Raw genomic sequence first — 17,808 nt, 5'->3', positions numbered from 1 at the left:
AAAATGCATATAATGTACCACCATGTAGTATAAAATGCATACAGCGTACCGCCATGTAGTATAAAATGCATATAATGTACCGCCATGTCGTATAAAATGCATACAGCGTGTCGCCATGTAGTATAAAATGCATACAGCGTGTCGCAATGTAGTATAAAATGCATACAGCTTGTCGCCATGTAGTATAAAATGCATACAGCTTGTCGCCATGTAGTATAAAATGCATACAGTGTGTCGCCATGTAGTATAAAATGCATACAGCTTATCGCCATGTAGTATAAAATACATACAGAATATATATATATATATATATATATATATATATATACATACACATTTAAACACCTACATATACACATCACATACATATACACCTACATATACACATCACATACATATACACATTACATACATATACACATTACATACATATACACATACATATACACATCACATACATATACACCCACATATGCACATCACATACATATACACATTACATACATATACACATACATATACTCATTACATACATATACATATACACAGATAAACTTACTTTATTTTCTTTTATTCTACAGGAAGGTTCTCCAGGAATGCATGCAGGTTACGCTGTATGCATTCTCCACTCCCACCTGGAGCGGAGGAGAGGGGGGCTAAGGAGCGGAGGAGAGGGGGGCTGTGGAGCGGAACGGGACAGAGGGAGCAGAGCAGTGCGGAGCGGACCGGGACAGAGCAGAGCGGACAGGGAGGGAGCAGAGCAGTGCGGAGCAGACCGGGACAGAGCAGACCGGAGCGAACCGGGAGGGAGCAGAGCAGAGTGGAGCAGAGCGGAGCGGACCAGGAGGGAGCAGTGCAGAGCGTAGCAGACAGGTGCTCAGGGGGATGTTGCGGCCGGCGGGTAAAAGGATTTGCCGGCTGGCAGGAAAGAGGATTTGCCAGCCGGCATGCATGGGGTGCTCCGGGAGGCAGCATGTACGGCGGGCACAGGTGCGCCCCGGGTTCTATGGGAGGGGCAATTCAGTCAACGCTCCCTGTCAGTCAGCGATAATTACTGCGCATGCGCGGTTTCTATGGGAGCGACTGAAACTTTCAGTGCTTCCCAAGTTACCGCGCATGCGCGAAAACTATGCGGTTCTGTCTATGGAGCGGCACGTAGTTCCGCCGCTCGCATAGACAAATTTTTACGGGCAGCGGGCAGAGGCTTACTGGCGACGGTACGCGTGCCAACAGAAACGGCTTTGCGTGCCATCTGTGGCACGCATGCCATAGGTTTGCCATCGCTGTTATATACTATACTCCCTTTAGTAGATATATACAATGTCCACTTGTATTAGGTATATATCATGTGACCTCCTCTATTAATTATATACTGTTCCCCCTGTGTTACATATAGACTTTTCCCCTATATTATATACTATGCTCTCCCTATCAGGCTCGTTCCACACTGGCAACGTGTGTTGCCCGGATCTCCTGGCCCAAACCCTGCAAGCCAGAACTGAACTGACATGCTGAGTTCAGTCCCGGTTTGCAGCGTTCAGGCCGGAAGATCCCGGCAGCATGCGTTGCGAGTGTGATGCAAGTTTATCGCATCACACTCGCAAGTATGGAACGGGCCTTAGATATATATACAATGACTATTTCTATTAGGTACAGGGGCGGACAGGCCATATAACTGGTCTGGGCTGGTGAGGTCTAAAAATAATAAACAATGTACTCACCCTTCCCAGCTTCACTACTTGATGCAGTCTGGCCAGCAGTGGAAGGGTCTGTACGTGTTAGCATTTATTCTGATTTCATGTCAGATAGTGAGAAAACGTGCATGTGTGAAATTGAACAACAGGGCTCCAAGAGCCAGTGTATGGGGAATGCAGGTGTACAGAGATTCTCGCCATTACGTCATATTTACTTGCTTTTCTAGTGAATATTATGAAGAGTAGAAATAAATGCTTAGTATCACTTAAGTAACCAGGACATTGACCGCCCAATGCTTGGAAGAAAGAATCCAGACATTGGTATGAATTCTCATTAAAGGTTCTGATCCCCACTACAATAGCTCATACAGTACCTGTGGTCCAGAGGCTATGACATTTGCTATGTTTCATGTTTTAGGATAGTTGTCCACAAGCCACTTTGGTCTTAGAAAAATGATGCTTGCGCTGGAGGGGAACAAAATGACTGGAGATCAGTCCATTGAAACAAGGTTCAGTCCACAAAATCTCTTCAGTGCAACGAACTTGCCTAGCGGCAACCAGACTGATTTATTTATGTAATCAGTTTAACCGTTTTTGTGCATTTATTCTGTTGAATTCATTGACTTATCTGATATGTCTCTTTTATGTTTCTAAATTCAATAATATTGAATATAAAATATTTGAAAAGAAAATAAAAAGTGATAGATCCTAAAACTGGTAAAACTATTGAAGGACATATACCATCAGTTTTACTGATGGTAGACGTGTCCTACTAAGACGTTCCTGAGGAATGATATTACTCTGGACTTCTTTTATTATATCTCTATGCACTGATTGCAATATAGTTAAAAAAATTATGGTAATCAGTCCGGGGTGCTCTGGCTACCTCACTGGAGCGACTTGTCTTTTAATTTATTCACTCCCACCTGGTCCTGTCTGTCACCTGTTCTGAGGGACTTGTATCAGAATGGGGAGAGTGAATAAATATAAAGACAAGGTGCATTGAGGTACCTGGTGACGTAGCCAGAGCACCCCAGACTGATTAGCATAGTTCGTATAACTCTATATTGCTGCAATCGCTACTTATAGAGCTATAATTAAAGAAGTGTTTTTTAGTAGGAACACGTCTACAACTAGTAAAACTAAGAGTAGATTTTCTCTAATAGTTTTACCAGTTTGTACATAATGTCTGTCTCTGTCTCTTTCATTTGTGCATTAAAAATATTTGATAATGATTTAATAACAGATGGAGTTAATTAGAAGGTCATCATTTTCTGGATGATATCAGGTCTGGATGATATCAAGGAAGTGCAAAAATCGCAATGCATTATTAGTCAATATTCATACCACAATCCAGACCTTTTCTAGGACTGCTTGAGGGAGATGTGTCTGGATTCCAGGGCTGAAAGTGTTAACAAACCTGGGTTTGAGGAAGAAGCTCTCCGTATTCTCCGGCTCCTGTGCTGGTTACATGGAGGGGGCTGTAGGTTAGGAGGAGGCGGATACTGGGCCAAATAAGAAAAGTCCCGGTGCCGCAGCTTTCAAGGTTCATTCCATGCTCATATTTGGTGCTGGCTGCACAGGAATTTCCCAGAATCCCCCGCACGCATGTCTGTCACCCTGGCCTGACATTAGAGACACCACAAGGGGTGGAGAGAGGGAGCGAAGTAAAGGTGGACACGCAGATATCCCCAGAGTCACACAGCAAAGTGCTGCAGGTACACGGACACACATGCGCCTCTTCCTGCCTGCTGTCCTTCTGCTCACTATCTCCATAGCAGGTAAGAGCATCACACAGGCGACCATTGTCACCGGGGGCGGGGAGGTGCTGTCCTGTAGAGTGGGCACACATGGTGACTCAGCCCCTGCAATGCTACCTGGCCTCACCAAGGCCTTTCACATAGCTCGTACGAATGTGGACTGTCTACAAGTTCATGATGGTGATGCCAGGGCACAGGGGACAGAAGTTGTGCATTAGTCAGCAATGCTCTCATAAGGCTAGCAGCCTAATAACTCCGTCACAACCTCAAAACAGCTATATCCCAGAGTAGTGGCTACTAACAGTGGGAATAGCAGAGTACTAGCTACTAACAGCCAGAATAGCAGAGTACTGGCTACTAATAGCCGGAATAGCAGGGTACTGGCTACTAACAGCGGGAACAGCAGAGTACTGGCTACTAACAGCGGGAATAGCAGAGTACTGGCTACTAACAGTCGGAATAGCAGAGTACTGGCTACTAATAGCCGGAATAGCAGGGTACTGGCTACTAACAGCGGGAACAGCAGAGTACTGGCTACTAACAGCGGGAATAGGAGAGTACTGGCTACTAACAGTCGGAATAGCAGAGTACTGGCTACTAACAGCCGGAAAAGGAGAATACTGGCTGCAAACATTTGTAATAACAGAGTACTGGCTACTAATAGCGGGAATAGCAGAGTACTGGCTGCTAACATTTGGAATAACAGAGTACTAGATACTAACAGCGGGAATAGCAGAGTACTGGCTACTAACAGTGGGAATAGCAGAGTACTGTCTACTAACAGTGGGAATAGCAGAGTACTGGCTGCTAACATTTGGAATAACAGAGTAGTGGCTTCTTACAGCTGGAATAGCAGAGTACTGGCTGCTAACATTTGGAATAATAGAGTACTGGCTGGTAAAAGCTTGAATAGCAGAGTACTTGCCACTAATGGCTGGAATAGCAATGAAGTGACTGCTAACAGCTGGAATAGCAGAGTACTGGCTGCTAACAGCCTGAATAGCAGAGTACTGGCTACTAACAGCCGGAAAAGGAGAATACTGGCTGCAAACATTTGTAATAACAGAGTACTGGCTACTAACAGCGGGAATAGCAGAGTACTGGCTGCTAACATTTGGAATAACAGAGTACTAGATACTAACAGCGGGAATAGCAGAGTACTGGCTACTAACAGTGGGAATAGCAGAGTACTGTCTACTAACAGTGGGAATAGCAGAGTACTGGCTGCTAACATTTGGAATAACAGAGTAGTGGCTTCTTACAGCTGGAATAGCAGAGTACTGGCTGCTAACATTTGGAATAATAGAGTACTGGCTGGTAAAAGCTTGAATAGCAGAGTACTTGCCACTAATGGATGGAATAGCAATGAAGTGACTGATAACAGCTGGAATAGCAGAGTACTGGCTGCTAACATTTGGAATAACAGAGTACTTGCTGCTAACGGCTGGAATAGCAGAGTACTTGCCACTGCTGGCTGGAATAGCAATAAAGTGGTTGCTAAATGCGGGAATAGCAGAGTACTGGCTGCTAACAGCTGGAATAGCAGAGTACTGGCTTCTAACAACTAGAATATGAAAGGACTGGCTACTAACAACTAGAATAGCAGAGTACTGGCTACTAACACTCTGAATAGCAGAGTACTGGCTGCTAACATTTGGAATAACAGAGTACTTGCCATTAAAGGCTGTAATAGCAATGAAGTGGCTGCTAACAGCTGGAATAGCAGAGTACTGGCTTCTAACAACTAGAATATGAAAGTACTAGCTACTAACAACTAGAATAGCAGAGTACTGGCTACTAACACTTGGAATAGGAGAGTACTGGCTGCTAACATTTGGAATAACAGAGTACTGGCTGCTGACATTTGGAATAACAGAGTACTGGCTGCTAACGGCTGGAATAGCAGAGTACTTGCCGCTAATGGCTGGAATAGCAATGAAGTGGCTGCTAACAGCTGGAATAGCAGGGTACTGGCTGCTAACAGCTGGAATAGCAAAATACTGGCTGCTAACAGCTGGAATAGAAGAGTACTGGCTACTAACAACTGGAATTGCAGAGTATGGGCTACTAATTACTGGTATAGCAGAGTACTGGCTACTAACAACTGGAATAGCAGAGTACTGGCTACTTACACATTGAATAGCAGAGTACTGGATACTAACAAATGGAACAGCAGAGTACTGGCTACTAACAGTTGGAATAGCAGAGTACTGGCTACTAACAACTGGAATATCAGAATACTGGCTACAAACAACTAGAATATGAAAGTACTGGCTACTAACAACTAGAATAGCAGAGTACTGGCTGCTAACATTTGGAATAGCAGTGTACTTGCCGCTAATGTCTGGAATAGCAATGAAGTGGCTGCTAACAGCTGGAATACCAGAGTACTGGCTTCTAACAACTACAATATGAAAGTACTGGCTACTAACAACTAGAATAGCAGAGTACTGGCTACTAACATTTGGAATAACAAAGTACTGGCTGCTAACGGCTGGAATATCAATGAAGTGGCTGCTAACAGCTGGAATAGCAGGGTACTGGCTGCTAACAGCTGCAATAGCAGAGTACTGGCTACTAACAACTAGAATAGCAGAGTACTGGCTACTAACAACTAGAATAGCAGAGTACTGGCTACTAACATTTGGAATAACAGAGTACTGGCTGCTAACAGCTGGAATAGCAGAGTACTTGCCGCTAATGGCTGGAATATCAATGAAGTGGCTGCTAACAGCTGGAATAGCAGGGTACTGGCTGCTAACAGCTGGAATAGCAGAGTACTGGCTACTAACAACTAGAATAGCAGAGTACTGGCTACTAACAACTAGAATAGCAGAGTACTGGCTACTAACATTTGGAATAACAGAGTACTGGCTGCTAACAGCTGGAATAGCAGAGTACTTGCCGCTAATGGCTGGAATATCAATGAAGTGGCTGCTAACAGCTGGAATAGCAGAGTACTGGCTTTTAACAGCTTGAATAGCGGAGTACTGGCTACTAACAACTGGAATTGCAGAGTATGGGCTACTAATAACCAGAATAGCCAAGTACTGGCTTCTAACAGCTGGAATAGGGGAGTACTGGCTTCTAATTACCGGAATAGCAGAGTACTGGCTACTAATTACTGGAATAGCAGAGTACTGGCTACTAACAACTGGAATAGCAGAGTACTGGCTACAACCACTTGGAATAGCAGAGTACTGGCTACTGACGACTGGAATAGCAGAGTACTGGCTACTACCACTTGGAATAGCAGAGTACTGACTACTAACAACTAGTATAGCAGAGTACTGGCTACTTACACTTGGAATAGCAGAGTACTGGCTACTAACACTTGGAATAGCAGAGTATGGGCTACTAACGACTGGAATGGCAGAGTACTGGCTACTAACACTTGGAATAGCAGAGTACTGGCTACTTACACATTGAATAGCAGAGTACTGGATACTAACAAATGGAATAGCAGAGTACTGGCTACTAACAACTGGAATATCAGAGTACTGGCTACTAACAACTATAATATGAAAGTACTGGCTATTAACAACTGGAATAGCAGAGTACTGGCTACAACCACTTGGAATAGCAGAGTACTGGCTACTGACGACTGGAATAGCAGAGTACTGGCTACTACCACTTGGAATAGCAGAGTACTGACTACTAACAACTAGTATAGCAGAGTACTGGCTACTTACACTTGGAATAGCAGAGTACTGGCTACTAACACTTGGAATAGCAGAGTATGGGCTACTAACGACTGGAATGGCAGAGTACTGGCTACTAACACTTGGAATAGCAGAGTACTGGCTACTTACACATTGAATAGCAGAGTACTGGATACTAACAAATGGAATAGCAGAGTACTGGCTACTAACAACTGGAATATCAGAGTACTGGCTACTAACAACTATAATATGAAAGTACTGGCTATTAACAACTAGAATAGCAGAGTATTGGCTAGTAACACTTGGAATAGCAGAGTACTGGCTGCTAACATTTGGAATAACAGAGTACTGGCTGCTAATGGCTGTAATAGCAGAGTACTTGCCGCTAATGGCTGGAATAGCAATGAAGTGGCTGCTAACAGCTGGAATAGCAGAGGACTGGCTGCTAACAGCTGGAATAGCAGGTTACTGGCTGCTAACAGCTGGAATAGCAGAGTACTGGGTTCTAACAGCTGGAATAGCAAAGTACTGGCTGCTAACAGCTGGAATAGCAGAGTACTGGCTTCTAACAGCTGGAATAGCAGAGAACTGGCTACTAACAACTGAATTTGCAGAGTACTGGCTACTATTGACCAGAATAGCCAAGTACTGGTTTCTAACAACTGGAATAGCAGAGTACTGGCTTCTAATTACTGGAATAGCAGAGTAATGGCTACTAATGACTGGAAAAGCAGAGTACTGGATACTAACACTTGGAATCGCTACTGACGATTAGAATAGCAGAGTACTGGCTACAACCACTTGGAATAGCGGAGTATTGGCTACTTACACTTGGAATAGCAGAGTACTGGCTACTAACACTTGGAATAGCAGAGTATGGGCTACTAACCACTGGAATGGCAAAGTACTGGATACTAACCCTTGGAATAGCAGAGTATGGGCTACTTACAAATTGAATAGCAGAGTACTGGATACTAACAAATGGAATAGAAGAGTACTGGCTACTACCACTTGGAATAGCGGAGTATTGGCTACTTACACTTGGAATAGCAGAGTACTGGCTACTAACACTTGGAATAGCAGAGTATGGGCTACTAACCACTGGAATGGCAAAGTACTGGATACTAACCCTTGGAATAGCAGAGTATGGGCTACTTACAAATTGAATAGCAGAGTACTTGATACTAACAAATGGAATAGCAGTGTACTGGCTACTAACAACTGGAATATCAGAGTACTGGCTACTAACAACTAGAATATGAAAATACTGGCTACTAACAACTAGAATAGCCAAGTACTGGCTATTAACTAGAATAGCAGAGTACTGGCTACTAACAAATTGAAAAGCAGATTATTGGCTGCTAACAACTGGATTAGCAGAGTACTGGCTGCTAACATTTGGAATAACAGAGTACTGGCTGCTAATGGCTGGAATATCAGAGTACTGGCTACTTCCACATGGAATAGCAGAGTACTGGCTACTAACACATGGAATAATGGGGGCTGTACAGTGCACACCTTGCATCCTGGTATAGTAATGATTTCTAGTACTTATTGAAGCTGCCTATTTCAAAGCTAAGGCTTATATTCAGCTGTTCCTTGTTTTAAGTCACTATGTTATGGATTCCATACTGAGGTTCTCTTCTTCTTGGTATCTTACTTGTTCAGCATGTGGTTATGCACTGTTTTTAACTAAGTGTTCCGATTGTAAAACTACCTCTTCATGTAAGTTTGTTATTACTAACTTTTTGTGAAAAATTAATGAAATCTATTTAATATTCATAATTGTTTTGTGAATATAGTGATAATTTATGTCATTTGGATTTAACACATGGAATAGCAGAGTACTGGCTACTGATGACTGGAATAGCAGAGTACTGGCTACTACCACTTAGAATATCAGAGTACTGGCTACTTCCACTTGGAATAGCAGAGTACTGGCTACTAACACTTGGAATAGCAGAGTACTGGCTACTAACACTTGGAATAGCAGAGTACGGACTACTAACAACTGGAATAGCAGTGTACTGGCTACTACCAGTTAGAATATCAGAGTACTGGCTACTTCCACTTGGAATAGCAGAGTACTGGCTACTAACACTTGGAATAGCAGAGTACGGACTACTAACAACTGGAATAGCAGAGTACTGTCTACTATAACTTGGAATAGCAGAGTATTGGCTACTAACAAATGGACCAATTTGATATGCTTTGTGCAGTGCTGCGTAAATAAAGAATTATTATAATAGCAGAGTATTGGCTGCTAAGGACTGGAATAGCAGAGTACTGGCTACTAACACATGGAATAGCAGAGTACTGGCTACTAACACATGGAATAGCAGAGTACTGGCTACTGATGACTGGAATAGCAGAGTACTGACTACTACCACTTGGAATATCAGAGTACTGGCTACTTCCACTTGGAATAGCAGAGTACGGACTACTAACAACTGGAATAGCAGAGTACTGTCTACTATAACTTGGAATAGCAGAGTACTGGCTACTAACAAATGGACCAATTTGATATGCTTTGTGCAGCGCTGCGTAAATAAAGAATTATTATTATAATAGCAGAGTATTGTCTGCTAAGGACTGGAATAGCAGAGTACTAGCTACTAACAACTGGAATAGCAGAGTACTGGCTACTAACAACTAGAATAGCAGAGTACTGGCTAATAACAACTAGAATATCAGAGTACTGGCTACTAACAACTGGAACAGCATAGTACTGGCTACTAACAACTGGAACAGCAGAGTACTGGCTACTAACAACTGGAATAGCATAGTACTGGCGACTAACAACTGGAATAGCAGAGTACTGGCTACTAAAAACTAGAATAGTAGAGTACTGGCTACTAACGACTGGATTAGCAGAGTACTGGCTACTAACACTTGGAATAGCAGAGTACTGGCTAGTAACAGTTGGAATAGCAGAGTACTGGCTACTAACACTTGGAATAGCAGAGTATTGGCTGCTAACATTTGGAATAACAGAGTACTGGCTGCTAATGGCTGGAATAGCAGAGTACTGGCTACTACCACTTGGAATATCAGAGTACTGGCTACTTCCACTTGGAATAGCAGAGTACGGACTACTAACAACTGGAATAGCAGAGTACTGTCTACTATAACTTGGAGTACTGGCTACTAACAAATGGACCAATTTGATATGCTTTGTGCAGCACTGCGTAAATAAAGAATTATTATTATAATAGCAGAGTACTGGCTACTAACAACTGGAATAGCAGAGTACTGGCTACTAACAACTAGAATATCAGAGTACTGGCTACTAACAACTAGAATATCAGAGTACTGGCTACTAACAACTGGAACAGCAGAGTACTGGCTACTAACAACTGGAACAGCAGAGTACTGGCTACTAACAACTGGAATAGCATAGTACTGGCGACTAACAACTGGAATAGCAGAGTACTGGCTACTAAAAACTAGAATAGTAGAGTACTGGCTACTAACGACTGGATTAGCAGAGTACTGGCTACTAACACTTGGAATAGCAGAGTACTGGCTAGTAACAGTTGGAATAGCAGAGTACTGGCTACTAACAAATGGAATAGCAGAGTATTGGCTGCTAACATTTGGAATAACAGAGTACTGGCTGCTAATGGCTGAAATAGCAGAGTACTGGCTACTAACAAATGGACCAATTTCATATGCTTTGTGCAGCACTGCGTAAATAAAGAATTATTATTATAATAGCAGAGTATTGGCTGCTAAGGACTGGAATAGCAGAGTACTGACTACTAACAACTGGAATAGCAGAGTACTGGCTACTAACAACTAGAATAGCAGAATACTGGCTACTAACAACTAGAATAGCAGAGTACTGGCTACTAACAACTGGAACAGCAGAGTACTGGCTACTAACAACTGGAATAGCATAGTACTGGCGACTAACAACTGGAATAGCAGAGTACTGGCTACTAAAAACTAGAATAGTAGAGTACTGGCTACTAACGACTGGATTAGCAGAGTACTGGCTACTAACACTTGGAATAGCAGAGTACTGGCTACTAACAAATGGAATAGCAGAGTATTGGCTGCTAACATTTGGAATAACAGAGTACTGGCTGCTAATGGCTGGAATAGCAGAGTACTGGCTACTAACAGCCGGAATAGCAGAGTACTGGCTACTAACAGCCGGAATAGCAGAGTACTGGCTACTAACAACTGGAACAGCAGGGTTCTGGCTACTAACAACTGGAATAGCAGAGTACTGGCGACTAACAACTAGAATAGCAGAGTACTGGCTACTAAAAACTAGAATAGTAGAGTACTGGCTACTAACGACTGGATTATCAGAGTACTGGCTACTAACACTAGGAATAGCAGAGTACTGGCTACTAACAGTTGGAATAGCAGAGTACTGGCTACTAACAACTGAAATAGCAGAGTATTGGCTATTAACGACTGAAATAGCAGAGTACTGGCTACTGACGACTGGAATAGCAGAGTACAGGCTACTACCACTTGGAATAGCAGAGTCTTGGCTACTAACAAATGAAATAGCAGAGTACTGGTTACTATCACTTGGAATAGCAGAGTGCTGGCTACTAAGAAATGGAAAACAGAGTATTGGCTACTAATGACTGGAATAGCAGAAGACTGGCTACTAACGACCATAACTTTTGATCAGGAGCATATAGAAACAGTCTTTTTGTAATTTTAGAAAAGAGAATCTCTCTTATAATAATGCACCTTGATGTTGGTTTCTTAAAAACAGTTACAGTTAAAGCTTCTTATAAGCTCCCGCTCCTGACTGTAACAGTGGATATCTCAGTTTCTTTGACAGCTTGGAACACAGTCGCAACAGGTATATTTTGTAAGTGTAACTTCAGACAAAAACTTTCTTTGGTCCTTTGATATATTTTTTTATGCGCCTTAATTATTATATTTTTAAGTTTTGGGTTATCATGGGAACAGAGATTATGAAAAAAGTTTTGCAGACATCTTTGATAATTCCTATTGTTGATGATTGTAGCCTGGAGCTAAAGTTCTGTAATCCAGAGAATTTCACCAGACGTCAGTGAAAGGCCCCATGCACACGAATGTAAAGAGAACATATTAAAAAGGCATACGGCCAGCATACGGCCCCATGCATTCCAATGGGCAATAGGGCCATCCATGTCCATGGCCGTGTTGTGCACCGTACCTTACCATGAGCGGGACATATAAAAATCTAAAGCATGTTCTATTTTCCACCGTATTTCCGTTCTATAAGGCCCATAGAAGTCAATGGGAATGTATAAAATATGGGCTAAATACATGCTGTAAACAGCTGTGCACTCTATGCTGCCGTATATACGTGCAGTATCCAGAACCAGTAGGAGGTGCATTATGTCAGCCAGACAATAGTCAGCCATCCATCATTTGCCAGCCCATCATATTTCATACTGATACAGTGCGGATACGGTGCAATACGTTGCCACAAGGTTGCAATATGTCCCGTATTTATGGCCAGAATACAGCCGTATATACAGAACAGAAAAGACCATACGGTTGACATATTGCAACGGTATCCATACCGTATCTATATAAAATACGGTGGGCTGGCAAATGATGGATGTCTGACTATTGGTTCTGCATACTGCATGTATTTACGGCAGCATAAGGTGCACAGCTAAATGCAGCATGTATTTAGCCCATATTTTATACATTCCCATTGACTTCTATGGGCCCTAGGGAACTGAAATACAGTGGAAAATAGGACATGCTCTATATTTTTATACGTCTTGCTCACGGTACGCTACGGTGGAAAATACGGCCATGTACATGTATTGCCCATTGGAATGCATGGGACCGTATGCCGGCTGTATATATGGCCATTTTAATATGTTCTCTAAACGTACGTGTGCATGGGGCCTTAGGCCTCATGCACACAACCGTATAAAAACAGCCGGCATACGGCCCCATGCATTCCAGTGGGCAATATGGCCCTCCATGTACATGTCTGTACCGTATCGTGATGTATAAAAATACGGAGCATTTCCTATTTTCCACCGTATTCCTGGATTCACAGAACTACAAGGATTCCGACGGAGGAGCATGGGACCCCATCGAACCCCTCTTTTCGTGATCTGTGGGGGTCAATTAAATAATCACTGAGACTCCCACCGATCAGCAAGTTAGGCCCTATCCTGTGTTTTCAGGAGTCTGGCTTTGTACATATTTTAGTTGAACATTGAAATTGTCTTGCAATTTTAGCATCTAATCACTGTTGGTTGCATAAAGCTGGTTGCTTGAATTAACTTAAAGAGAAAGTCTACCCAGTGCTGTGTAGTTAGTAATCTAAATCCCCGACTCTGTCTTGGAGTTGAGTAATACATTTACATTAATAATAATGCGTTTGATCACAATTATGATACAATAACCAAGGTATTTAGGTAGAACATAAAAAAAATATTGGAACCTTAGAATTATATATTTAAGAACGTGTAATTATGCAAAACACTGCATGGAAAAAAAGCAGTTTTCAACAAAAATGTATTGAATAATATTTGTTTAGTGAGTCTATTAATTTGTTTAGAAACAGTATCACCTCCATCAGATCCTCCTTCAAGTCTGACCTTCTTATTTTAAGGCTACACTGATGTGGGCTGGCAGAAATGCAGTAACCACATGGGCAACATCTCTTACAATTTCCTCACACAATTTTTAAACTTAATAAAACTTTAATCTGATGTATATGCAGATACTCTTTAAAGTCTACTTGGGCATGGAGTAACTGTGCTGTGGAGAGTGATTTACCATTGCTCCTTGTCCCAGTAGCTGCTTTTGATCGCTCCTACCGCAGTCTTCAGCACGCATCTGAAAAGCTGGAGTACTGCGCATGCATAGATTTCTGGCTTTTCAGACGAGTGTGCACAGCCTGCAGCTGAAGACTGGGATAGAAGGGATCGAAAGAGGCTACTGGGGCAGGGAGTAGCTCTAGCTTGCACTCCATGGTGTGGCTACTTGAATCCCCAGTAGTCTCTTAAGAAAATGTGCAAATACATCAGATTGTCACGGGTGCTCCCGCGATCCCTGTCTCGGATTGCGGGCGCGCCCATGTCCCTCTGTGAGCCCCCGCTCCGACCACAGGCCCGAACTCACCTGTCCCGGCTTCTGCTCTCCAGCAAACTGCCATGCGCACGTTCTCACCTCCCAGGGTGCGTGCGCGACGGCTGTCGAAAATTTAAAAGGGCAGCGCACCGCTGATTGGTGCGCTGGCTGAACACCTCCACTTTTAATCCGGCACCTCCCTTCCTGCCCTGCCGTATGTTTGTGCTTCACAGCCTTAGAAAAAAAGCTCCCCAGTGATATTCCTGGTTTCCTGTGTCTCCTGCGTCCCAGTGTTCCTGCTCCTGAGTTCCCGTGTCCTGCTTTCATATCTGCCTGGACCTCCCGTTGCTGACCCCGGATTGGACTTTGACGTTGCACCTCTGCCGCCTGCCCTGACCCTGTGCCTGGACCTGACCATGAGTCTGTCTTCCGCTAATTTACCTCAACCTTTGTTGCCACCGCGGGCATGTCGCACCTGTGAATGACCTAGTGGCACTCTGCTGCAGCAAGACCATCCCGTTTTTGGGTGGGCTCTTGTGAAGATCAGGTGCTACTTAGATTCTGGTCCCAGATGTCGGCTAGTACCACCTCCCGCGGTGGTCCAGGTGATTCATGCATTCCTGAATCCTGACACAGATTAAAGTTTAATGAAGTTCTGGGGCACAAAAAGTGTTATTATAAAAAGCATTAGGCTATCAGTTTACCAGTTTAAACCCAGTTTACCTGATCACTTCAGTAGTTCTACGATACAGTAAGCACAGACATTCCTTTCCCTCTGATGTGTAGGGGATGAGCTTCACTACTGAGCATGAGCAAAATGTGCGTCCACATTCATCTCAACTTAATGCCTAGATCCTTAGATCAGGAATAGAGAATTTATAGGACATTCCATAATCTAAACCCTAAATAATTCTAAACCCTAAATTCCGATGAAAATAATATTCATCACAGACTACAGTGAACTACTTGTAACAATTAATTACCTTATATACTCGAGTATAAGCCTAGTTTTTCAGTACTTAAAAAATGTGCTGAAAACCCAAACTCGGCTTATACTCGAGTAAAAAAAATAGGTTTTACCAGGTTTTTGTGGTAACATTAGGGGCCTCGGCTTATACTTGGGTCGGCTTATACTCGAGTATATACGTTATATATTTTCTTCGACTCCACAGCCCTGGTTACTTCATAAGTTTTCCAAATGTGCCTTTCTTATTTCACAGCACCCTGTTATCTATATGCAAATTAGCTTCTTGGCGCAGGAAACACAGAGTTTCAGCTGTAACTCAGAGCTGACATCCCTGTGCTGATCTGTTACCCTGCAATACATCAGTATTCCCAGGTATTATAATGGACAATCAAACAAATGATTGGTTATTCATGTTCCATACTGGTATTTTCCATACTATATATGGTATTACGCTGTCCGTAACGACTCGTTCAATCATTATTGAACCTGCAAAATGAAGAGTAAAAAAATTTAAAACTAACAACCAAAAATTTGGATTTTTACCGATCTTGTACCACATAAAATGCAATAAAATGTTATTAAAACATATCTATTCCAAATGGTACTGGTGTAAAGTACAACATGTCCCACAAAAAAACAAGCTCTCAGCCACCTTTATAGACAAAAAATTAAAGTGTTATGCCATATGAAAATAATGACGCAGATAGATTTTTCCCCACATTAGTATTTATTCTGCAAAATTATTAAAGCATAGAAAAAGATATAGAAATACTGTACAGAGAGCTCACTTCCCGCACTCTCCAAGCCCCGGGCAGGAGCAGGGGGGTTTATGGCATTGGGGAGGTGCAGTCTTTTCATTTATGCATGCCCGCACTGCCATATTCCTGCCAGCTCCCACTCAAAGATAGCTTGCAGAGAGCCGGTGATGTCAGAGAGTTGGGGCTCTGAGAGTGTTGGGCATGAGCTTTCTCCAAGCTCTTCGGGTGGGAGCAGACGGGACTATGGCAGTGGGGGCATGCTGAAATGAAATGACGGCAATGCTGAGAGGTGCTTTGGCGACTTCAGTCTGAGCGACTCCAGCTAATCTGCATATTTTTTGAAACTTTTTTTCTGGTAAATTGTGCTGTTTTTGCACTTACTAAGCATAGTTCCAGTAGTAGTGTAGAAAAGAACTAGTTTGTTAGTTCTACACATCTACGATCAGAGGAAGGAGGAAGGAACTACTGATGCCTGGTTGTGATTGGCTCATCTTAACCCCTTATTACTGCCGTTGTTTTCAGCTTAACCCCTTCACGCTCCGTGGTGGATATATCCGCCACAGAGCTGTAAAGGGTGCATGAAGAGGGCTCACTTCACACACCTCACATGAAAATTAGAACATATACAAAGAACAAGAGACCAAAAAAATAGATTAAACATTTTTTGTAAACAAATTCAAGCAATGTTTATGTAAACATTTTTGTAAGCAATGTAAACAGATGATGAAATACATCACAAGTCAATGGGATGGATAGGTAGATACTAAAAACTCTCAAACTAAAAACTACAACCTGTCAGATGGAAAGTTTGCAAGGTGTGTCAGTCAGTGGGCGGACAAAGGCGTACGCGAGGGTGGATGGGCACCTGGCACCGCGCGTTGCGTCACATGAGGTGACTTCATCAGGGTAAAAGTTTGAGAGATGTGAGACCATGTAGCATTGATCTACTCACAATGTCAGATACCTTTTGCAGTACAGTATCTTTACTTCTAATTATTTTATTACTATGGACATTAGGATTAATGTGTGCCCTCTAAAAGTTTCTTTTGATGATTTACGGATTTTTCGATACTTATGCCCTGGCGGGATGATGCTGTGGGTATCGACCGAGATGCGGGGATCACGTGACATCTCTGTTGGTCACATGACTTTGGTCACGTGCCCGCGGCCCGATCACCTGATCGGACCCTCATACGTGGGCGGAGTTTGACGGCCCGCCTACACTTTACACACCTTACATGGTGTGTGCGGGGATAATGATTGGCATCACTGAAACCATGTATCAGATGACCGGTCAGGTGTTTCCCAGCCACATCAGGTTGTGGCATCATCTGATGACTCTCAACAGCAACACACCTAGTTACGCCCTCCTATCTCCAATTCTGGGTTACCATATAAATATATGCCTTGCATGCTGCACGCGAGCTAAGCCCATAACCCCTGATGCAGCCGTGCGAACGGCGAAACATGTTGGGGGGCTTCTGGCAATAAGTTTTAAATAGCTGGATCCACCGACTATGAGTACTTTAGACTAGAATCGTGTGCAGACTAGGGTGGGGTGTGCATGTGTTGCAGTAGGAATACAAAACTACAATCTAACAATCCGTGTGTGTGACTCCATGAAAAGTGTGATGTCAAGGATGACAATCTGATCGCCTGATCTGCTGACGGCTGCACTTTGACTGCATCTTTTACACCTCTGCTGAGACCACAAGTCTGCATAGGTGATACATGCTATATCAAAGCACTGTAGCTGTCTACTGTCCCTTTGGGTCGACACTTCAATTCAAGACTTGTTTTCCAGGCTACCTTACCTGTGCATGTCATCTAGACCAGTGATTTTCAACCTTTTTTGAGCCGCGGCACACTTTTTATACTTAGAAAATCCTGGGGCACACCACCAACCAA

The 17,808-nt window shown here is 43.0% G+C and overlaps 1 protein-coding gene across 2 annotated transcripts in view; it reads left to right on the top strand.

Moving 5' to 3' along the window:
• The first annotated feature begins 3,233 nt into the window (after positions 1 to 3,233).
• The window catches only part of MSRB3 (methionine sulfoxide reductase B3), an 83,113-nt gene continuing 68,538 nt past the window's right edge, over positions 3,234 to 17,808 (top strand). The window contains exon 1 of one of the 2 annotated variants that reach the window (XM_072146623.1): positions 3,234 to 3,475. In XM_072146623.1, coding sequence (XP_072002724.1) covers positions 3,250 to 3,475 — 226 coding nt within the window. In that variant the 5' untranslated portion in view covers positions 3,234 to 3,249. The remainder of the gene's footprint in view (positions 3,476 to 17,808) is intronic. The other variant, XM_072146624.1, reaches the window with a different exon arrangement.

This window comes from Engystomops pustulosus, chromosome 4, assembly GCF_040894005.1.
Source record: "Engystomops pustulosus chromosome 4, aEngPut4.maternal, whole genome shotgun sequence".
In the NCBI taxonomy this organism is placed as follows: Eukaryota; Metazoa; Chordata; class Amphibia; order Anura; family Leptodactylidae; genus Engystomops; species Engystomops pustulosus.
This window is presented reverse-complemented; position numbering and strand designations above follow the sequence as displayed.